This window comes from Monodelphis domestica, chromosome 3 (assembly GCF_027887165.1).
Source record: "Monodelphis domestica isolate mMonDom1 chromosome 3, mMonDom1.pri, whole genome shotgun sequence".
In the NCBI taxonomy this organism is placed as follows: domain Eukaryota; kingdom Metazoa; phylum Chordata; class Mammalia; order Didelphimorphia; family Didelphidae; genus Monodelphis; species Monodelphis domestica.
In genome coordinates, this window is record NC_077229.1 from 64149369 (window position 1) to 64174335 (window position 24967).

Genomic DNA, 24967 nt, shown 5'->3' on the forward strand with positions numbered 1-24967 from the left:
TTAGGTTTTGATAATCAAGAAGATTTCAGATTAATAAAGAAGCTTTGAAAGAAGAAACATTTTTTAAAAATGTAGTCCGAATGTGAATATTATTTTTTTGTCGATGGCTTTCTCAAAAAGAATGAAACTTTTGAAACCTTTTCAGAGTTTTTATAAATGCCAAGTTGATATATATGTATATATATATACATGTATTATATAGATTTTACATGGAGTAGAAACATGCAAAACGTTTTATTAAACTTGTTCACAGTCATATAGACATTTGAATTCAATTCCAAAGATAAGCTGATGCTTATTTTCAAGTACAATGTTGTGGTTTGGGGTTTTCTTTATGAATCCAACCTTATTTGTGCAAATACTTGGTTTTTTTCACAGGCATCAGGGATGTGTTATGCTTCATGTGTTAACTTATAGTTGGAATTTTGTGGTATTTTTAGTTGTAAACAAAACAAGATAATTGACATGTTATATAGATAGGAATTGATCATTTGTAACTTTTAATCCGCAGAAATGGAATTAAAATAATAATAATACAGTTGGTTTACTTTATACTTTTTAGGCAAGCATGTCTTTCCTCCTCCCACCAAATGGTGCTATGTCTTTGGGGAAAGGGTTACCAGACCAAAGTCTTAGACTGTGAAGGGGAGGGAAGGAAAGAATTATACTCTTATGTCTTCAATGTCATTTGTGAAGTTGTCTTATGTGCATTGTGTTCACATTCCCTTCATCAAATTTCTGTTCTTCAGGGGAAATGCATTTGTAGATTTGAACATTTTTTCCCCCAATTCAATTTTTCTTCATTCAGGCCCCTTTAACAGTTTTAGAAGTACTGAAACTTCAAGAATTCCCTAATATACCATCTTTATCACAGGCTCCTAGAATCTAGCACCCTGTGGCTGTCAACTCTCTGCCTTTGGGAATTTCTGAGTCTGCTCCTGTTATTTTCCCTTTATTTCTATAGATTATAGACCCTCTTATCTCTTCAGCAAAACTAATTTTGGGGGGGCAGCTGGGTGGCTCAGTGGATTAAGAGTCAGGCCTAGAGATGAGAGGTCCAAGGTTCAAATTTGGCCTCAGACACTTCCTAGCTGTGTGACCCTGGGCAAGTCACTTAACCCCCATTGCCTAGCCCTTACCTCCCTTCTGCTTTGGAATCAATATGCAATATTGATTCTAAGATGGAAGGTAAGGGTTTTAAAAAATTAAAATTAAAAAAAGAAAACAAAACTAATTTTTCCTTTTTAATTGACTGGATTTCCCCTTACCGTTTTGCAACTATTCATTGCACATGCCACTCTTCCACTCCTAATTTTTTTAATTTGGGAAATAAAATATAACTTATTCACCCCAAGAAAATATTCTTATCAGCCAGCACTTTCTAAGCACTTAGTAGGTTCATTGGAAACATGTTAAATTTCTCTTGACCAGATTTTTAGTAGAATGTTGAAGTCACTGGTTTTTCCTTTCTCTTTTATGTGTGTCTTGCTGTAGTTCTGTGTTTATTTCCCTCTTTTTCAGATATGGAGAAGCTGTCCAACTGCTTCAAAGGATGTACCAAATGTTTCCAGAATGTGTCCACCACTGTTGGACCTGCCTGGGGCCTGCACTGCCTCGGGGAGGAAAGGGATGCACCTGGATGGGAAACCTGCACCAGGAATGTCCTTTGTATGTTCAGCTCTTAGGGGAAAGCATTTGGCTCCCCAATTGGTCTTTTTTGATACTTGTCTCCAAGCAAAACTGCAAAATATTGTCAACTTCTTGGCCTAGGCTTGTAAATCTACTGGTGTTCAGCTCTGTGGTTGATTGCTGTATGGCCTGGGCAAGTCACCGGCTTGGTTTCTATTTCTCTTATCTATAAAATGAGGAGAGTCTGTTGAATGTGCATATTTAATCAATATGCCTTTAAGAGAAAATTGAACCTGGCAGTTTTGTTACAGAGCCTTTTCTATTGAACTTCATCTACCTCAGGATTGATGGGCATCCTGTTCTGGCAAAGCCCTTGACTTGAAGTTTAACTGGTTCAACACTGAGCCTAAGTCTGATCGGGAATTGCCACGCAGATGAGGCCAGGCTAACTACCTGAGGGTTTGGAGCCTGTGGTATATTTCAAAGCCACTAACTACTTAAAGAATTCATATTCTTCACAGCTTTCTTTTTTGACAGTCTTCACTTTTTGACAGTTGGCATCTGTGGAATCTGCTGTCTTTCCTTCTACAGGCATTCTCAGATTAGCAGTGTCTGGTGTATAATTGTAATTATTATTTTTTTTTAATTATTAGTTTTTTTTAGAACATCTTGAGGGGATTCCTGGACGAGAAGTAAAAATCAAAAACCAATCCACTTCTTCTTAATGAATCTCAATTTATGTATAGTTTTTGCAAGATAAATTTTATATAATAAAATAAAAACATGAGGGAAACTTGCTCTCATGTATATAGCCAACACATAGTTCTTATGGAAGATAGAGGCAGGGAATAGCAATCTACAGAATTCTGACTATACAACTGATTTATGAGGTAAGAGTTGGGGGAAGAAGGCAAAATGAGTCACTCCTACCTAACTTCTTATTGTCCTCATGTTCAAAAGGAAGAGAGACAAGCAGATAAGAGGGGAAATAATCACGGTAAATATTTGTTTATAGCCAAGAGGAAAGAGAGCATAGGTTTAGATAAAGGACCCCTTCAAATCTTAACCAAATTCTGTCATTACAGACAGATCAAACCTTGTGTTCACCAAACTTACACATTAGAAAACTAAAATACTGCTGTGCCTGATCAATTTTAAAATCCTTTTGTTGTTATTTCTATTTATTTATTTATTTATTTATTTATTTATTTATTTATTTATTCATTCATTTATTGCTGTCATATTTAAGAGAATTGAGATTCCCTTGGAATTGGTTGGTCTTTGACCTTTACAATTAAAAGGGAAAGGAAGAAGGATAAGGAAGTACTCCTTTTCTGGGGCCTTTTTTGATACAACATAAACATTCATTACCTGCCTACTGTGTTGGAGTATTATGTTAGGTGCTGGGGCACATAGACCGTCTTTACCTGGCAGGGACCCTTAAGGTCTTTGCAGTTTATTAAGAGGGTAGAGGACCCAGCATAAACAGTTAGAATACACAGTATACATAATAAGAGCCTTTCTTTGCAAGTCTTCTTAAGCACCTTAGATTAACGACTACTTTGTATCAGTTAAGCTAAAGAAAAACAGGAAAGTTATAATGTCACTATTCTCTGCTCTGAGCAGGCCTCATCTGGAATATTATTTACAATTCTTGCGACCACATTTTAGGATGGCTATTGACAAATTGGAACACAACAGAATGGAAATTATCTTGGAGACCATACCATATGAGTATTAGTTGAAGGAACTGGGAAAGGTTGGCCCACAGAAGAGAATTCACAGAATAAGTCCCATGTGGAAAAGGGATCAATCTTGTTCTGCTAGCTCCAAAAGAGGAAAGGCAGGGAGGACTGGGAGTGGGGAGAGATGAGAAGAGCACAGTACATAGAATATGGCATGTACTCTATATATGTTTCTTCCCTTTTCCTTTTCCTTTCCCTTCCCCATACCCATCCTGATTACTCTTTCCTAGACATTCTATTGCTTGCCAATGTTTTTTCTGAAAATATGTTGTTGAGAACTAAATGCTATAGAGATTGTCTGATATGAGTTGAATTCAGGAATAATGTAAAGGGTTACTGGAAGTATTCAAGCAGAGACCAAATGATGCTTTTGGGGAATATTGTAGGAGCATTACACTGGTATGCTTGTGGCAGAACATTCAAGACTAGAGTGAGTAACTATCCTTCAACTTCGTAGCCTACAATTCTGCTTTTTTTGCCATTTCTTTTTTCAACTCTCTTGCCTCTAGCCCTCTAATCAGAGACTGTGGAAATTGAAGATGTAGTAAGGAGGCAAGAAATTGCCAAGTGTGACAAATGGGAACCATGGTTCATCTAGGGATATATTTTCCTGTTATCAGACTCTCCAAGCAGTGTCCTGTAGTAAAGTTGTCCCTCCTGACAGCATTTTTTAAGCCTCTTTCTTTTTTTAATGGCCTAAATTTAAGAGCCAAATTATTTATTATGGAAAATTGTGCTTGATGTTGATACCTTGTTTAAGGTCCAAAGAATGCTCTCTACGTAGTATTCAAGGATACATCAGGCAAGTCTATATTTATTTTGACCATGTCCCTTCTTATCCCTTATCATTCCAGAAGGAGAAGTCCCCCCTTTTTTTAAATCTGTCTTTGTGTGTCATGGGGCCACTTAGCTATCTCTGGACATATTGCACCTTGCCAGTAGTGTCCTTCCTATGATGAAATGTCAAGAACTGAGCAACTTTAACCATATGTGATACTCCCCCACACAAAAAGTTACATTGAGTTCAGCCCATATCAGACTACCTCTATGACACTAATCTCTTAGCACCACATGGTAGGAAAGACATTGATGGGTCATAATATATCTAGGAAATTGTAGTCAAGATGGGTAAGGGAAGAAACATTTATATAGCATTTATTATACTAAGCACTTACACATATCTGATTTGATCTTCACAACTGTGGGAGAGAGTTACTATTATTACCCCTGCTTCACAGTTGAGGCCAGGCACTCCATCTACTGCACTACCAGCTGAGAGATTCAAAATGATACCCTACAAGTTGCAACTGTAGTAACTGGAGTTAGTTAGCCAAGAGAATAAAAGAGCATATGAATGTGATGACATAAGTTAAACAATCGCCAGTAATTTCTCAGTCATGATGTAAGTGACAGAAGCAAGGTAACATTTAACATTCACATTTTATGTCGTGGCTAAAGCAAGCCACGACTACTGGACTTGACTGAGTTAAAGAAAACTGGAAATCCTATCATAAAAGGATCAGTGCAAAGAATTGGGAACATTTAATTTTTAAGGACAGAAGACACATGAGGCAGGGATTGAGGGAGTCAGGAATGACTTTCCCAGTGACTGAAGGCCTAACATGTAGAAGAAGAATTAAGATTTGTTACATGTAATTTCTTTTCTCTGTAGTTCCCCCTTCCAGCTAAATTGAGCTCTAATCTTAGTGGTGCTTGAATTGACTTTATATTTGTTGGTATAATACTTGAAATAAGTAAGATTATGAGAACCAGAGGTTGCCTCTCATGATGAATTAAAAAAGAGAATGGGAATGCTGTTGTGTTAAGTGTAGGAAAGAAAACATGACTAGTTGTTCCACTGAAATTAATAACTGCAGCAATAACTGTGACTCACATTATTAGAAACATTGGAAATTCAAGGAATCAAATAAAATATATCTTTGATGAGAAGCACTGAAACAGTTGGTATTATTTAACGACATGACATTTTCTTGTCTGCATGGCTCTTGCTAATTCCTCTTGGGAGTCATCAGTTCACCTTTCTCCCCATTAGAAATGGAAGGTTGAAGTTGGCCCAAAGAAAAGGGGTTTCATGCCATGTAATCACTACAGAATCCACTCTTCTTCTTCCTCCTTGGAACCATAAGAGGCCAGGTCTAAGACCTAGAGCAGCAGTTCTCAACCTCTCAATTTGTAGCAATGAGAATACATAATGCATATCAGGTATTTACATTCCGAATCATAACTAGCAAAATTAGTTTTGAAGTAGCCACCAAAATAAATTTTTTGGTTTGGGGTCATTGCAACATGAGGAACTGTATTGCGGGGTCACGGCATTAGAAAGGTTGAGAACCACTGACCTAGAGGATGTCAAGGACCTGGAGGACATGGGAAAAGGATGTGGCCTGATGAGAAAGGCAGTCACTGTTGAAGTGAAAGATGGGGCACATAGGAGCCCATTGTTCTTTTCCCATAATATGTTCTTTCTCAGAAGGATTTGAGGGAACATAAATCGGAATTCTTCTCACCTCTCCCCAAGCACAAACTTGAAAATGCCTTTGGAAGCTGTGGAGATTCCATGACTGCTGAGTGTGAAGTCTCCAGAAAACAATTCCTTTGCACAATGAAGGCCAGTAGAAATACAGTAGAGAAATATGAGCCTTGGTTATTTTCAAAATCTTTAGTACAAAATTTGTGATTTTTCAGAGCAGCTGCACTGTATCCACCTCTACACTGCCTCTATTTTTTGAGTAAATCAGGGAATTAAATCAGCAAAAGCTAGACATGTTTTGTTCATCAGACTTCCTACTAAAGATCAAGATAATGGAGGAGGCAGAAACCCTTTTCCCATCCCATGCTTTCCATATTTCTCCATAGAGTGGCCAACTCTTAATATTGCAACATTTTTGAGTCTGTCTCCCATATAGGCCTTTGCAAGGCAAAGGAATGCAAACAGCTAGCTATTAAATTTCCTGGTAAGAGACTTTTTTTTCCTTATTCATCTCCTACTCTGGTCCCAAGAACAAAGTGGCTCTAACTGAATCCAGAGATATTAGCATGGAAGTGGGTGGGAGGTAGGGCTGGCTCTTTTGCATTTCATTCATTTTTCTTTCCTAAGAGAATCTTTTAACTTACTTCATCCTCAGCTTTCATTTTAAGTCATGCCTTCAAAATATCTGTCACTACTTTTAGTCAATTCCATTCAGTGGCTTTTTCAGCTGCTGTTTCACCAAGGTATTAGCTTTTGCTTTTCCAAGTGCTTCTTTTTTTCCTTACATGTTTAGTTGTAGAGTTGACAGGTCCCTGCAGCCACTCATGACTACCAGGGATACATTGAGGTCTTTATAAACAGAGTACATAGACAATTCCTTTTACCTTACATGTTCACAAATTAAACATTTTATTACTTTTTTTTGTAATAACATTTTTCTAAGAAAAAAGCTACAGAAAATTCACAATGACAGTATACACAATTCTGAATTGTCCACAATAATCTACATAATAACCTCTGTCATGCTACTTTAAGAACCTAGTTTTTCATCCTATGCTGAGTTGTTTATCAGCCATATTTTGCTCATTCCTACTCATACCTGCCAGCCACTTCTCTGGTTGATATCACAGTCTTCTTGACTGAGTCAGCCTTCTCACCTCTGCTTTCAGTAGGCAAATCAACTCAGGTATACTATATGTTAGGGTGCCATGCTGACATTTCCCACCATATGGTTGACTTTCTTCTTTTTTAATTAGGAAACAGTCTAGCTTCCTTTTCTATTAAAAAATAAATTTTAAAATAATTAGACTTAATCTTCAAGTAATCTATTCTGGTTTGAAGCAGGTTTCTCCCATAGCTCATTTGAAAACAATTTGACAAACACCCTGTTGTGATGGTGTCCCTCACTTCCTCAGGTATGGATTCTCCACAGCCCAGAAACAAACTTTGAGATGTGACTTACTGATTGGGATCAGATTCCATCATTGCTGGTTTTCCACTGAAAGCTTGATGGATTACAAATAGTTCCTGGAATCTTCCCTCTCCACTGCAGAGGAACATGAAAGGAACACTGCAGACTGTTTTGGTCAAGTGTAAATAGCACAGGAATTCAGGGGAGATACACAAACATCATGATAAGCAGAACTTTCTGAAAGACTGGGTAGAAATACCTCAGTTTCAAAGCATGGAAGGAAATATGCCTCCCCAATTTACTGCAATCTGGGTGAAGCTCTTGATCTTCTTTGCCTTTCTGTGTTCTTAACGACAACCAACTGGATACGGTGAACAAAAAGCAGCACCAGCTCCCAGAGTCTTGTCTTGACTGGGACTGTGCTTGTCTTGGCAGATCCCCATCTGACCATTTACCTGTGCCAGCTCGATTTTCTGACTACCTGGCTGGCCTCTAGGGAGACCTGGAGACCTGGAGGGTGAGGAGGAATATGCCCTTGCGCCACTGCTCAAATGTTTTATGCCTCAGTTTGACTGTCCACAGTCTGGCATTTTTTAGTTTACTGCCTGCCTGCATGTCTCTTCATTTTTGTCTGTCACGCTGCTTACACAATGCTAGTTAGTACTGTTGCATATTTCATCTGTCAATTTTCTCGTCTACCTGTCCTCCTCTTCGTGCCTGTCTTCCTCTAGGTCGATCACCACGCCACCTGTGTAATCAATGCCTCTCTACTTGCTCTAGTCGGCTCTGTCGGCTTGCTTTTCTGTCAGCGCTTCTGTCAATCAGCTCAAGTTCACTGATTTGTTCCGCCAGCAGAGGTCGCATTTGCGCACGCGCGCACCGGCCTTCCACAGGTGGTGAAGTTTTTGTGGCCCAGCACCCGAGGCCCCGCCCTGGGCCAACCTCCTTGGGGCGACGGGTAGTGACGTGATTCAGTCGCGCCGCGGGAAGGTCACACGGCCTTCTCCAACATGGCGGCGGCAATAAGGGGTGGCTGGTGCCGCTGTTCTCGGGTGAGGTTACAGGCGAGCGGAGAGGGGAAGGAAAAGGATGGGAGAGGAAAGAAGGGGCTTGACGCGCTTTCGGTCCTGGGCCGGGCCTGTGTACGCTGAGGTTTCCAAGGGGCGGGGCCGAGCGACCAGCTCTGGCAAGGTTTGGGGTGGGTGAGCCGGCCAGTGCTCGGGGCGAGGCTGTAGTTGTGGTGTGTCGGGCCTGGGTCCCTCCGGCTCCGACCTTCTCCGTCACCTTTGGGCGAATGGGGCTTTTGGTCACTCTGAGGCTAGCGCCTTTCGCGGCCTGGATGGGGAGCAACACGACTCCTTCGGGAAGGGGCCGCCGAGGTCGTGGGGCCTGCCGCCCTCAGGTACGACAACCGAGGAAACTGAGGTCATCGCAGAACCCATCCCACCCAGCTGCCTTCTTCTACAGACGAGGAAACTGAGGCCCACAGAGGCGAAGGGACTTGGCAAGGTCACCCAACAAAGGCAGGATTGGAACTCGAGGCTTTTGGCTCCAGAGCCATTCCTTTGCAGGGGAAGGGGTTTGTCCAAGGTCACACAGCTAGTAGTAATTGACAGGGCTGGGGTTCGAATCCAAGCTTATTTTCCTCCTATGCTATAATGTCTTATTTTAGACTTGGGTAAACCCAAACAGCTACTGCCAGTCTTTACCTTAGCAAGAGCCCAGGCCAGAGCCAACAAGGAGAAAATAAGGGGAAAGGTGATGTCAGAATATAAAAACTTAAATTTGAGTTGGAAAAATATCATTTTCATGAGGATAAGATGGCAACTGTTGGTGGGGTAAAACTTTTGGGGATTTCACTGGAGACTTAATTTAGCTTAGCATGCCCCAGTGCTTTCACATGTTAGCCAAAAAGACTGTCAGATTGCAATAAATGGGGAAGATGATGTAGCTAGGTGGCTCAATGGATTGAGAGCTAGGCCCAGAGACAGGAGGTCATGGGTTCACAGATGGAAGTCATTTAATCCCAGTTGTCTAGTCCTTACTGCCCTTCTGCCTTGGAACCAATATACAGTTGATTCTAAGGTAAGGATTTTTTAAAGAGAGAGAAGTAGGGCTTGGAATGAAAGAAGATAACCATCTGTCTTAGTCTTCTGATCAGTTCTTGACACTATATTTTAAGTATATTGTCCAGCTAAAGAATGTTTAGAGGATGGTGAAGGACCTTGAGTCCATAACATAGGACCAGTTCAAAACTGGAATCTTTAACTTGGAGAAGAGTCTCCTTGGGAGATATCTATATCTATCTATCTATATATATACATATATATCATTATCTGATCATGAAGACAGATTAGACTTGTATTGATTGACTTTGGATCAGAGCTAGGAGCATTTTGGGTAGAAGTTCCAAGGAGGCACACTTAACTTAGAATAAATAAAACTTCCTAAAAGTTGGAGATACTCTTAAGTGGAATAGGCTTAAGAATAGCCATAGGAAGTGCTGGGTTTCCCCTCACTAGAAGTTTGCAAACAGAGATCAAATAGTATCTGAAGTTCTTTGTGTCCAAGGCCAGCCTTACTTCCCTGGTTCTGACAGGGCTTCTTAAGGATTTCTCCTTGTTTTTATAGGATTGTATTTAAAGTATTCTATTCAGTTCTGGGCACCTCATCTTAAGAAAGGATATTTGTTAAGATGTATCATGTCCATTTTTTTTTTAACACTTGCCTTCCATCTTAGAATCAATGCTAAGTATTGGTTCCAAGGCAGAAGAACTGTAAGGGCTAAGAAATGTGGGCCAAGTGACTTGCCCAGGTTCACACAGCTAGGAAGTATCTCAGGCCAGATTTGAATCTAGGACTTCCTGTCTCTAGGCCTGGTTCTGAATCCACTGAACCACCTAGCAGCTCCCTATCATGTCCATTTTAAGAGGATTGATCGAAGGAACTGAATATGTTTCATCTGGAGAAGAGAAAGATCAGGCTAGGTGTAGAGTCACAATACCTGTCTTCAAATATCAGAAATATTATTATATGGTAAAGAAATTGAACTCAGAGGGTAAAACCAATAGCAAAACATGGAAATCACAAAGAGTTAAGACTTACAATTATAGTTATCCATAAATGGAATGGTATGCCTCAAAAGGCAATTGAGTTCCCTCTCATAGAAGGTCTTCTTGCATAGTCTAGAATGACCATTTTCCATGTGTGTTAAATTGGAAGTTCTTTCAGGTATGGATTGGACTATATGGTTATTCTGGTTCCTTCTAATTCTAAATTTACGTAATTTTGTTCTGTTCTTTGTGAGGGGATACTATATCACTGGGAGAGAAGGTTTACATCTGCCTCAGAATTTCTGTTAAATGAGGGAGCTGTATTATTGTCCTACAATGCATCATGGAATAGGAGCAGACTCTATACCCACTCCCTCTCCTTGTCCTTCAGCAGCAAAATTGAACATACTAAGCATGAACTAGCTTACCTTAAACTTGACACGATTCATTTAGTCTCTCCTGTAGCTGGTTATGCAACATAAAAATGTCATAAAATCATATCACTGAGCTTCCAGAGACTTAAAAAGTCAGAGGGAGTGGATCTAGTGGTGTTAGTAGCCTGATCAAAACGCATTAAATGAAAACAGACCAAGAATTCTCTACAACTAGTTAAAGAAAAGAGTTGAGGGTGAGGACTGGGACCCAAGAAAGGGAGGGGACTTGCTTAGATCACATATGAGATTATAGGTAGAGCAGAGACCATCAGGGCCCATCTCACTGCCTCCTTGTATCTTACTTAAACAAAAACTTATATGACTTCAGAGGCTGACAAGATTGAAAATTAGAACTACACACCTGGAAGCACAATGAATTCTGTATCCTATTTGTTTCATTGAACGCAAAGTCATTGTCAACTCAAAAACAGTAGGAAAATTAATCTGAAAAGAGTAACAGAAGGCAGTGGTTTGAGAGATGGAATTAGTAGACATATCATGGTCATAATTTGCGAGTAGAGGCAGAAAAAGATAGAAGGAACTTGAGAGGATAAAGAGAGAAGGCAGCAGAAGAAAAAGGTTTCTTGCTAAAGATTTTAATTGACTGGTTTTTGTCTGCTTTAGGCTGAAGGACCTAAGAATTTAGAATGGGAGGAGTTTAGTATGTATTTTAGGTATGATTTCCTCTAGCTCCTTCATTTTATAAATAAAGAAAATGAGGTCTAAATAAGTAGTGTTTTTCTTTTCAAGGTCACACAAAATCTACTTTAATGTGGGTAAAAATAACTTTTGGTGTGATTCTGGGAGTTGTTTTTTATAGACTATACATTTAATAAGGTTTTCTCTCTAACTCTGACTAGGCTACTAGTTAGCAGCAAATAATGGGAAAGGGAGACTTGAGGAACAGTTGGAGGGAACTGGGTAGAAATAAAGGAAAGGGACAAAGTGGAGTGGGGGAAAACGGGAAATGAGGTTTTAAATAAATCACAAAGGAAGCCATCACCTTTTACCCAAGCTAAACAAATTCTGTTGGCCTCAAGTGATCATCCATAGCTTCCACTCCTCCTGTGTCTTAGGAGCCAGAGTATATTTTACACAGTTTCCAATCATGATATCTCATCCCTGTTCTTTATTAGGGATAGGGCAGATTAATAAAAAGATTCTTCCTTAGCCTCCCCTCCAGTCTTCCATCCCATGGAGGTAAACTAATAATTCCTGTCCTTTTTTTACTCTCTCCTCCCTGATTTTAGAGATGCCTTGGCAGTGGGACCCAGCTTCTCTCTGGCTGGTGCCCCATGCCAGTGTCCAATGGCCCTGTCTATCGATTATGCAGTCCAGGCTTAGAGCTGTCGCTGGTAAGTCAATCAGTTTTCTCTGCTCTCCTAGCACCTTGGAGGGTGAAGAACAACCCTGGGAGAGATCAAAAAGTGATCCCTTCTGGTGGTATGTAGTGGTGGGGTTAGTGAGAAAACTGCCCGCACAGAAGTTAAAGTTCCTAGAGGATGCTTATCATGTATCTGCGTGGGGTATTCATGCAGCAGCAGTATATTTCTGCACACCCAGAATGGTGTGACCTTGTATGTAATCATGCTATATTTAAAATTTATTCAGTACATTCTAACTTAGCACTTTTCATTTGCAGGGTGCTGCCCTTGATGCTGGGGCGGGGGCGGGGGGCGGGTGGGTGGATAAAGAGGTGAGTAGGCCCTGGTCCCTGCCCTTACAGAGCTTACATTCCAGTAAGTGGGACAACACACATGACTTACATGTGTGAAATAAGAATCTATGTAAGAGGGATACATATCAAGTGCAGGTTGAGGAAATCCATTCTGACTTGGGGATGGGCCTTGAAGGAAAGATGGAGATTGTGGAGGGGTTCAAGTAGAGGAGTAGGATGAGAAACAGGAAATGTGTCCTGAATTTGGGGAAGAATCTCATTTGTAGGGAAGAAAATCTGGAATAAGAAGTCAGAGCCAAATGATGTAGGGCCAAAGATGCATAGCTAAGGGACTTGAATGTCGTGGCATTGTAGCTGTAATTGGGAAAGGTTTTTTTATTTTTAACTTTATTTTATTCCAATAATAAATTTACACATAAGTTTTCCAAAGTTACATGATTCAGTCTCCCTCCCCTTTTTCCTTCCTCCCCCCCAGAGTTGACAAGCAATTCCACTGCATTATACATGTATTATCACTCAAAACATTTCCAAATTAATCATTTTTGTAAGAGTATAATCTTATAAAACCAAAACCCCAAGTCATATAACCAAATAAACAAGTGATAAATCATATGTTTTCATCTGCATTTCTACTTCAACAATTCCTTTCATAAGTCGCTCAGAATTGTCCTGGATCGTTGTATTTGTCATTCGTAGCAAAGTCTTATCACATTTGATCATCCCATAGTATTTCAGTTACTGTATATAATGTTCTTCTGGTTCTGCTTATTTCATTTCACATCAGGTCATGTGTTATTCTTTGCAGTTCTTTCTATAATTCTCAGATTCATCATTTCTTCTAGCACAATAGTATTCCATCATCATCATATACCACAACTTGTTCAGTCATTCCCCATTTGAGGGACAACCTTAGTTTCTAATTCTTTGCCACCACAAAAAGGGCAGCTATAAATTTTTGTACAAACATGTTCTTTTCCATTAAAAAAAAAAATCTCTGTGATACAGACGTAGTGTTGGTATTGCTGGATCAAAAGGTATGCATTCTTTTAAAGTCCTTTGGAAATCATTCCAAATTGCCTTCCAGAATGATTTGATCAATTCACAACTCCACCAGCAATGCATTAGTGTCCCAATTTTGCCAAATGTGACAAGGAAATCACTTTAAAAGACTGATATATATTAATTTAAGGTCGCCAAGGAATTCAGCTATGTAATTCCTAAATGAAAACTCAAGTCAGCCGTCAGCCTTTTATAGAGTTTAATTACAAACAGGAGGAAGAAAGGAATTAGAGAGAGAGAGAGAGAGAGAGAGAGAGAGAGAGAGAGAGAGAGAGAGAGAGAGAGAGAAAGGGGAGAGAAGGGAATAGGGCTTAAATACCCCCTCTGTTTAGGCTGGGCCAAAAGGCCCAAGCCCTTAGATAGCTGGGGCAAAGAAAGGAGATCAGTCCCTATTACTCAAGTGACCAAAATGGAGAAACAGTCTCTGGGGCCTCCACCTCCAGCTTCCTTCAGAGCAAGCTTCCCAGAGCACCTCTCCAACCACTCAGAGCCAAAACTCTCCAACCAACCCCCCAGTCCTCAGACCCCTCTATCTTTAAGGAAACCATCCAAGTTCCCTCCCCTCAGTTCTCACATCTACCAATCACTGTCCATCATTTTCCCTGTGCCAATGGTGGCTCTAGTTTAACCCAGGACCGCCCAGAGGTCTGTGGCTTTGCACATGTCTGTTGAAGGTCATATTCTCAAATAATTAAATCTTGATCTTTTGCTACAGCCCTTCCTAAATCCTGTTACCCTGAGTAGGGTAGAGATTGGAAAAATTAAATTTTGATCTATGCTGCAGCCCTTCCTAAATCCTGTTAGGACTGAGTAGGGTGGAGATTGATTCCAAGTATCTCCATTGTATCAATTCTAAAATCAATCATGACTCAAAGAAATTCCTGTTCTATGCTTAAGCATAGGTCAAAGCCCTTTCCATTGTTCAGCAAAAGGTTTCTGTCCTAAAGTAATCTTAAGAAGGGAGGAGGAGGAACCTCCCATGCCAATGGGGTTCACATTCCAATAGACTATCACTAAGAAATTTTCCAAGTATGAAATTTCCCAATGGTGAAATTTCCAACATTTATAAGTCTAAGAAATTTTAAGGTTTACACAAATCTCCTTCAACAGTTATTATTTTCCTTTACTGTCATGTTGGCCAATCTGCTAGGTATAAGGTGATACCTCACAGTTTTAATTTGCATTCCTCTAATCAAGACAGATTTAGAACATTTTTATTTTATTGATTTTTTCTTCTGAAAAAAATCTTTGATTTTTTCATCTGAAAACTGCTGATTCATATCTTTTGACCATTTATCAATTGGGGAATGGCTTGGTTTCTTATAAATTTGACTTAGTTCCTTATATATTTGAGAAATTAGAACTTTATCAGAGAAATTTGTTATTAAATTTTTCCCTATTTATTGCTTCTCTTTTAATCTTGGTTGCATTGCTTTTGTTTGTAGAAAAATTTTAATTTAATGGAATCAAATTAATCATTTTACATCTTATAATGTCCTCTATCTCATGTCTGGTCTTAAATTCTTCCCTTTTCCAGATCTGACAGGTAAACTTTTCTGTGTTCAACTAATTTACTTATGATATCACACTTTTATGTTTAAATCATATACCCATTTTGATCTTATCTAGGAATAGAGTGTGAGATATTGATCTAAACCTAATTTTTGCCATATTCTTTTCCAATTTTCCCAATAGTTTTTGTCAAATAGTGATTTCTTATCCCAAGAGCTGAGAACTTTGGGTTTATCAAACTCTAGATTGCTGAAGTCTTTTACCCCTAGTCTATTCCATTGATTTACCCTTCTATTTCTTAGCCAATACCAGATTGTTTTGGTGATTACTGCTTTATAGTACAGTTTAAGATCTGGTACTGCTAGGCCACCATCTTTCTTTCTTTCTTTCTTTTTCTTTCTTTCTTTCTTTCTTTCTTTCTTTCTTTCTTTCTTTCTTTCTTTCTTTCTTTCTTTCTTTCTTTCTTTCTTTCTTTCTCTTTCTTTCTTTCTCTTTCTTTCTTTCTCTTTCTTTCTTTTCTTTCTTTCTTTCTTTCTTTCTCTTTCTTTTCTTTCTTTCTTTCTTTCTTTCTTTCTTTCTTTCTTTCTTTCTTTCTTTCTTTCTTTCTTTCTTTCTTTCTTTCTTTCTTTCTTTCTTTCTTTCTTTCTTTCTTTCTTTCTTTCTTTCTTTCTTTCTATTAGTTCCCTTGATATTCTTGACCTTTTGCTCTTCCAGTTAAATTTGTTATTATTTTTTCTAGTTCTGTAAAATAGTTTTTTGTTAGTTTGGTAGGTATGGCACTGAATAATTAAATTAATTTAGGTAGTATTATTTTTATTATATTAGCTCAACCCTCCCATGAGCAATTAATGTTTTTCCATTTGTTTGATCTAATTTTATTTGTGTGAAAAGTGTTTTGTAATTGTGTTCATATAATTCCTATTTGTCTTTGCAGATAGATTTCCAAATATTTTATATTGTTTAGAGTGATTTTAAATGGAGTTTCTCTTTCTTACTCTTGCTGCTGATTTTTCTTGTAAATATATAGAAATACTGATGATTTATGTAGGTTTATTTTGTATCTTACAACTTTGCTAAAATTGTTGAATATTTCTACTAGCTTTTTAGTTGATTTTCTTGGATTCTCTAAGTAGACCATATTATTCTCAAAGAGTAATAGTTTAGTTTCCTTATTGCCTACTTTAATCCCTTTAATTTCTTTTTTTTCTTGTGTAATTGGAATCTGCTCCCCAGAACTCTCTTTCCCAGTTTCTCATTTTTGTTTTCATGTTAAGTGCTTAACTTTGAAGATAAAGTTGTGGGTGTAGCTCCTCCCTAGCTCTCTTTTCCCAGGAAGGCAGTTGTGGAGGTTGGGTGTGAGCCAGGCAGGAGAATTTTACCCACGTGGTTTTTTCTTAGGCTTTATATTTTTTTTCTTTAATTTCTTCTATTTCAAGTGATTAATAATAAACCTTATAAAACATACTTGGAGTTATTGGACAGTAATTTAAATTTAATATTTTCAAATTGCTACCACTAGCATTTCTAGTACAATATTAAATAATAGTGTTAATAATGGGCATCCTTGCTTCAGTCCTGATCGTATTGGTAAGGCTTTTAACTTACGCCCATTGCAGATGATACTTGCTGATGGTTTATTGTGGGCTATCCAGCAGTCTACAAAGTCGGGGGTTCCTTCTGACTAGGTATGACGACTTAGGCGGATAAGGAATGGGAGATAGCTGAGTGTTTCAAACCTGCTGCACAGGCGTGACAGGGAGCTGTTTCACCAGGCACAGGGTTTGTCTTTATTTTATACCTCAGTGGTTACATATTTCTCTAGCACACAGTCTCATTTTTCAATATACATGATCTCTTACAGATAATTGGATATGTCACACATTAACTTTTAACAAATTGTTTAATTAACATCCTATGATTATCTTGCATACCAAGTTGCTACGACAAAGCAGAGCTTGCTAGAGATAAATGTCATAGGCTGGGTAACCAGGGATCAGTTCCCACTGACCTGTGGGATGACCAGCTAAGAAAATCATTGCTGCTTTTAATCAACTTACATAATCAGAAACACTTAGGATATAGGTAACAAAAACAATGCTGCTACGTGCAGGGTTAAAGGGTAAATTTAACAGAAACCAGATTTGGGAATTTTTTAATTTTCCAAGTTTAATGTTACTGTGGCTTTAGTAAACACAACAAACCAGTAAAGTGTGTCATATCAGCTTGTGCCTGAGAAATGATTAATATTCCTGTCATCCCTGGCTTGTAGTGGGGGGTGGGGAATCTGCTTATATCTGGGAAGGAAAAGAGGAGGGGGTTTTTCACCTTAGTGGGTACAGAAGAATCTTTGGGTTTAATTCTGTAAATATCTTTGAGGTGGTATTCTGGGGCGATTAAAGTGGGATATATGTATTAATCCTTCAAGTGTTTTGCTCTTATACTATTTTTCCTGAAACTAGGGAGAGAACAGTAAGCATAGCAATTTCAATAGTAAGGGATGTTAGTGGGAGAAGTCACATAAAAGGGGGGCTGAGTGGGTGTCTCATCTTTTCTGGAGGCCGCTTTTCAGTCCTCAGTTTCTACCTGTGACCATGTCAGACAGCGTGGGTTTGATGGCCCCAACAATGGTACTAAATGAATACTACTTATTATTTTGAGGAAAGATTCTTTTATTCTTATGCTTTCTGGTATTTTCAAATGTTGTATTTTGTCATAGACTTTTTCTGCATCTATTGAGAGAATCATGTGATTTCTGTTAGTTTGATTATTGATATGGTCAATTATGCTGAAGGATTTCCTAATATTAAACCAGCTTTGCATTCCTGATGTAAATCCCACCTGGTCATAGTGAATAATCCTTGTGAGAAATTGCTGTAGTCACTTTGTTAGTATTTTTATTAAGGAGATTATTCTATAATTTTTCCCCTGTTTTTGGTTTTCCTGACTTTTAGGTATCAGTATCATATTTGTATCATAAAAAGAATTTCATAAGACTCCTTTGCTTATTTGTTAAACATTTTATATGGTATTAGGATTAATTGTTCTTTTAAATGTTTGATAGAATTCACTTGTGAATCATCTGGCCCTGGGGATTTTTTCTCGGGGAGTTATTGATGACTTGTTCAATTTCTTTTTTCTGAGACATTATTTAAATATTCTACTATTTATTAATTTCTCCTTTGATTTTTGGATTTCCAATTTAGTCTTTGACTGGGGCTTTAAAATTTTTTTTCCCTAGGTATTTTTTAGTTGAATGACCAATTCATTGATCTGCTTTTTCTCTATTTTGTTGATATAAGCCAGTGATGGTGAACCTTTTGGAAGCCGAGTGCTAGGTCCCCACTCTCTCCCAGATCAAGTGTAATGTTCCCTCCCCCACACCGAGTGCCGGGAACACCTTACCTCCCCCCTTTAGAGAGAGAGAGGCGGGGGGTGGGGGGTGGGGAAGGGAGGCAGGGAGAGAGGCTGAGGCTGTGTGCCCACAGAGAGAGGAGCTCTGTGTACTATAGGTTTGCCATCACTGATATAGTCATTCAGCAATATAAATTTTCCCAAGTACCACTTTGGCAGTATCCCATAAATTTTGATATGTTGTTTCCTCATTGTCATTCTCTTCAGTGAAATATTTGATTATTTCTATGATTTGTTCTTTGACCCATCAGTTTTGAAGAATTAAATTATTTAGTCTCCAATCAGTTTTTAATTTGCTTCTCCATGAAACCTTATTGATTATAATTTTTATTGCACTATGATCTGGAAATGTTGCATTTATTATTTCTGCTTTTCTGCATTTGGTTGTGATGTTTTTATGCCCCAGTACATAGTCAACCTTTGTGTATATACCATATGCTGCTAAAAAGAAGGTATATTCCTTTTTTTATCCCTATTCAATTTTTTCCAGATCTCTTTTAACTTTTAATTTATCTAAAATTTCATTAACTTCCCTTCTTTCTTGTTTATCTTGTTTCTTATAGGGGAATGTTGAGGTTCCTCACTAGTATAGTTTTACTATTTATTTCCTCTTTAAGCTACTTCAGTTTCTCCTTTAAAAATCTGGATGCTCTACCATTTGGTGTATATATGTTGGGTACTGATATTTTTTCTTTGTCTAAACTTCCTTTTATTAGGACGTAATTGACTTCTGTTAGTTTTAAAAGAGAATTATAAAAGTAAGATTGTGTTTGCTGTTTATAAAATATTAATCCTTAAGTCAGGAAAACTGTTAGCAGCTTTTATTTATAATAAAGTAGAGCTATTAAAGTGGGAAATATAGGAAGGAAGTAATTGTCTGGCTTACCACCCTAATTGCTGATCCAAAGAAATTCAGCTCACCACTCAGCAAGGTCTCCTTCAAGTCCCAATCTCTATGTGGAAGTCCTGGTGGAGTCTTCAGCCAGGAATCCACCAATGCAAGCCTCTTCCTTCAGTCCAAGTCACTCACCCAGAATGCCTCTTCAGTGCAGAATGCTCCAGCCCAGGAAAAGTCCAGGAAAAGTGATTGCCTCCAAGAGTCCAGCTCATCAATGCAGAATGAATGAATCAATCCTCAGGCTGGCCTCATTATAGCAGTTTTCTTGACGTCACTTCTTGTTGCTCCCCCACTTTATGGGAACCAATCACAACCTCCCAATTTGCCTAGCACTGCTGGGGGGGAGGGGGGGGCTAATTGCCTTTGGAAGTATGAGCTTTCTCTAGTGACTGAACTCTCCCATTAAATGGTTAGCTAAATGCTAACTAAGTAGAGGTACTTTAAGTTCTTGATTTAATTAAATTAAAGGTTGCTGGTTGATTACATTAAACTAAGAGAGTTTAATTCTTGTTGCTTTAGCTTTGTCTGATATCATAATTGCTACTCCTGCTGTCTTTGTCTCAGTTGAAGGCCAATAGATTCTGTTTCAGCCTCTTACATTTTCATCAAACATTAAGTACCTACTGTGTTCCAGGAGAGAGTTGAATAGTACAAAATTAATAGACATCTTATCTTGACATTAGGAAAATCTGGGTTCTAGGCCCTTGTTTGGCCCAAATTCTGAACAAGAGGCTTTCTCTAAGGTCACAGAGGTAGCAAGTAGGAGATGGGGGATTCAGACTAAGGTCTGGTGACTAAATCTGGAGGTCTTTCTACTATCACATCATGGACGTGGTAAGAAGTAAGAAGGCTGAGTCTATTTTCTCATCTTTTGGTTTGTACTCTTTTCAACAACAGTACATTGTGTCAAACCCTATTACCTATGGAGGCTGCCGTTCTAGAATGTATCTGTTGACTTTCTGGGGAAAGGTGTTTGTTCTGTTCTGTAGAAGCATTGTTACCATGTAACAATTAGGGCTTAATGATTTTGGTAGGACCTTTATTTGAAATTTTTAGATATCAATGATTCTCTGTGGATCTTCAACAATAATTTCTTTTTGGACAAATTAATTTCCAAATCTTTATCTCCAGTCTAGTGAGTTCAGTGATTGTACATGTAGTAGATTTGGAACTGGTCAAATGGACTGGCCAAAGGAGTTAATGGTTTCATCAGTTTGTAAGGAGATTTCCAATGGAGTACCTCAGGGATTTGTGCTTGGTTGTTCATTCTTCACTGTTTTTATTGGCTTGTGTAATGACATAGATGGTATATTTATCTAATTTACAGACAACACAAAGCTGAAAAGAATAGCTAACATATTCTATGATAGTCTTGGCAGACTAGAACATTAGACTGACTCAAGAGATAAATGCCAAGTCTTCTTACATTTGGATTTTTAAAAATCACTTTCCCTATTACAGCAATATGGTGGAGGAGTAGCTAAAGTATTGTCTGAGATGATCTGGAGATCGTTTAGGGTGGAACTTGTGCTCAGTACAACTAATTGGGATATGGCGTCAGAAAAGCTAATAGAATTTCAGTCTTCATTAACAAAGTTCTTAGTTTCTGAAGCTTAGAGGTGACAATTCCTCTGACCCCTGCTGTGTTCTTATCATATCTAGAGTGTTCTGTTGACTTCTGGGCATAATCTTTTAGTTAGGAAAGAAAGTGATTAGCTTGTTCAAAAATGTCTAGAGGAATGCAGCCGAAGTAGTTATAGGAAATGAGGATCAATCAAAGAAGTAAAGGATGTTTATCTTGGAATAGAGAATGCATAAGTGGGATGTGATCGTAATTATATATTCATGTATACTGTTAAGATTAAAATTTTAGTTTCTAGTAATAAAAGTATTCTATTTTTATGAGGTTTATTAAAGATTAAGAATTAAAGAAAATACAAAATAAGAAAGCACATGGCTCGGAGGGCCGAAAGGCCCACTCAATTTCACTCACTACATCTTGGGAGCCGCGTGTCCCTAGAAGCAGAAGCTGAGAGAGCCCTGAAGTAGGCGGAGAGTCAGCCTAAATACAATTTATGTTCTCGGCCCAGGTGGAATTCAGGTGAGGTTACAAGGCATTTCAGGAAGTGGCCAAGGACTTCTGGGAATTGAAGTCCAGGGTTCAAATCTCCATTTTTACATCCTGCCGTTTGATCATTTGGGAAAAGATTTTCCCCAAAAGGATCATGAAAACATAATCAACTTAAGGATTACAATAATTTGAGGATAAGAGGAAAAAAGAACAAAACCAATAATTGCTAGACTCATTGACAGAAAACCATTTAGGGGGCAGTCCCCTTTGGCATAAAAGTATACATAAAAATAAATGTTCAATCAAACACACCCAAAGTTCATTCTTGATCTTCTCGCGCAGCTTGTGGTCTGGAGGCATCTTCATGGAGTCTTCTCCAAACAGTTCAGTTTCTGGATTCAGAGAGGTATCATCTTTCTTTACCTAAAATTCTTCTTTAAAGGAATTTAAACTTTGCACTTTAAAATAATATTTTTTACATTTCCTCGTGAAGAGGGTGATTGAAAAACACAGGATCACTTAGGGATGCATGGCTGAGTTATGAAGTATATGAATCAATTGGCAAGAGAAAAAAAAAGAAATCAGAAAAAATCCAAATTAAAAAAAGAAAATTTCTGGATGAAAATATAGACTATCAAAGTCTAAAGTGTAAAAATTCCAAGTAAAGGAAAAGTAAATCTATAACAGGTCCTTGAATCAGGGCCCAATTAAAATGATCTAAGCAATGATGCATTTACCCAGTCAGTAGCCAGGACTTACAGAAAGTTTGCCACACTATGAAAGACAGAAAAGGGACTAGATTATAGAAGCCAAGTAGGAGCCAAGTTTGGGATACTCATCTGTAAGTATTTTCAGAGTGAGTGTGGATACAAGGAAGGCCAACATCTTAACATATGTTAAACATCTCAACCTTGACTCTTCACACTAATATATCCTACGTGCTCTTTGTGGCACTAATCAGGTTTAGCTTTGTGCTTCATTGGCCCTGTGAAATGGCTCTTTTGTGTATATCTTGTCCTGGAATCAGACAGAATGATTAAGCAAAGTCCCATAATTTTTTTAAAACAATTAGTGGCATTATTTTTACAGTCTCAAGCTTTTGGTGCATGCATTGACATTATAGCAAATATTATTTTAAACTTATATTACTGCAAAATCAAAAAGTTAAAGAAAATTCTTAATACTGGTGACGTGCTCCAAATATAAAAAGGAGAGAAAAAATAAAAAACTGAAATAGCATATTGCACATGCAAGAAAAATATAATAAAAGAGTTTTAAAAATAAAAATGTAGCTTATAATTATTGACACATTGTGTCAGTTAAGAAAACATAGAATACAAGGCTTTCTCACCAAAAATGAGATCCATTTCCTCTTCATCTCTGGCCACGATCCACTGTGAGTACAAGCAAATGAATTGAACAGTAGTACAAATATGTAGTTATCAATATCCCCAAAATTCTCTATAGCCCAATTAATTATAAGAACAAACAAATACACTATCATTTTTACTTAAGTTACTGTATGGCATTTTAAAAGTCTGGGTGATGGATATTTGTCACAATTTTTACAAACGTAGCAAATCTTTGAACCTTGGTAAACATATTTTAAAAAAAGTAAAAATTATTTTGGGTTTAGAATATCATCAAGAAATCTAGATATCATTCTTGTGGAAGTAAAATGAGCTGAAGAGTATAAATGAGAGATGCTTCCCCCCCCCTTTTTTTTTTTGTTGTTTGGGCGGCTTCTAGGTGTACAAATGCCCTGGGATTAACTGCCCAACTTCCATTCACATTCTTATTAATGCGGGAGTTGGGGTTTATAATTGTATTTCACTTCAGCTACTAAAATGAACCTTACCTCATGGTAGGGGCAGGCAAAATGACTAGAGATTATTAAGAAAATTTTTAAAAATCATGTCTTAAGAACCCTTAAAGTCAGTTTGAGATATTTAGCTCATTAAATTTTCCAAAGGTTGTTGTAGCAATTTTCTGATGGAGTCCATCTATCCTCTATGTGACAATTTACAAAGTCAAAAATAGAATAGCTGTTTTTTATATGGGCTTACTCAATAATGTTTGTTCAGTATAGTTATAGGGGAAAAGCAACAGAATATAACAGTAGTTAAAACCCAGTATAGTAAAATGATTCAGTGTAACAGAATAGTATTGAATGCAGTAATATATGAACTTAAAATCACAAAGTTAAACCTTAAACAAAACAATCAGCAAAATGCAATAGAATACAGAGATTTTTATAAAACATGGAGTCTGAAATGCCTTAAAAATATAACCTCCAGTCTCTTTAAAGTTCCTTGGGTTTTTTTTTATCCATTTAGATGCCTATTGTCAGAAGGCAGAAGATCGGTAAGGGCTAGGCAATGGGGGTTAAATGACCTGTCCAGGGCCACACCGCCAGGAAGTGTTTGAGGCCAGATTTCAACCAAAGACCTCCCGTCTCTAGGCCTGGCTCTCAATTCACCGAGCCACCCAGCTGCCTCCCCAAATTTGGCTAAAGAGTTGCAGAGAGCTGAATTTTCCCCCTGGCACTCAGGTGAGGTAAATGAAAGAATCAATATAGTCAAAAGATATTCTCTTAAATGCCCCGTGCTTGTAACTTCCTCTTTGGAAAAGCCTCTTCCTTCTTTTCTTACTTACTCCCTCCCTGTGATCCCTTGCCCCCAGTCCACATGGAGACTAATCATAGCCTAAGGGAAAATTATCCCTGTTTTTTACCAGCTGGTTTTTGATCCTGAATAAATTGGGTCTGCCACCAGCAGCCTGGGACCTGGGACTGGGCCTGGGGCGATGAGCCATCTGGGTTGGAGGCCAGAGGTGTGGGAATCAGCTAGGCCAGGTGAGCAAGAGAAAGACCAGGAGCAGCAGCCAGAGCAGGAGCAGGCAGCCAGGGTGGGCAGGGCTGGGACCAGGTGAGTGATTTTAATCAAACAGGTACAGATCAAGCGGCTTTCCTGGAGGAACTTGGCTTAAAAAATCACTATCTAGGCTATCTTTTTTTTTTAAATTGAGAGTTATTTGTCCCATTAGGTCGCCAACTATTAAGATTAAAATTTTAGTTTCTAGTAATAAAAGTATTATATTTTTATGAAGTTTATTAAAGATTAAGAATTAAAGAAAATACAAAATAAGAAAGCACGTGGCTAGGAGGGCCGAAAGGCCCGCTCAATTTCACTCACTACATCTTGGGAGATGCGTGTCCCTAGAAGTGGAAGCCGAGAGAGCCCTGAAGTAGGTGGAGAGTCAGCCTAAATACAATTTCTGTTCTTAGCCCAGGTGGGAATTCAGGTGAGGTTACAAGGCATTTCAGGAAGTAGCCAAGAACTTGTGGGAATTGATGTCCAGGGTTCAAATCTCCATTTTTACAATATGAAGGGCTCTCGTGTAGATAACGATAATAATAAATTTGTTCTACTGGGTCCAGGAAGTCAGAACCAGGAGCAATGAGTAGAAGTTGAAAAGCAGTTTAGGCTTAATGAAAGGAAAAGACTTTCTGATAATTAGGTCTATCTCAAAAGTTAGAACACTGTGTCTCAGAAAGTAAGTGGCTTTCCTCAATC

General features: G+C 38.2%; 1 protein-coding gene across 3 annotated transcripts in view; it reads left to right on the forward strand.

The window, feature by feature from the left end:
* Positions 1-8176: 8176 nt before the first annotated feature.
* Positions 8177-24967, forward strand: part of TIMM44 (translocase of inner mitochondrial membrane 44) — a 58424-nt gene continuing 41633 nt past the window's right edge. The window contains exons 1-2 of one of the 3 annotated variants that reach the window (XM_016432276.2): positions 8177-8328; positions 12014-12118. In XM_016432276.2, coding sequence (XP_016287762.2) covers positions 8287-8328; positions 12014-12118 — 147 coding nt within the window. In that variant the 5' untranslated portion in view covers positions 8177-8286. Of the gene's footprint in view, positions 8679-12013; positions 12119-24967 lie in introns of those variants that run through there. The other 2 variants (XM_056822066.1, XM_056822067.1) reach the window with 2 other exon arrangements.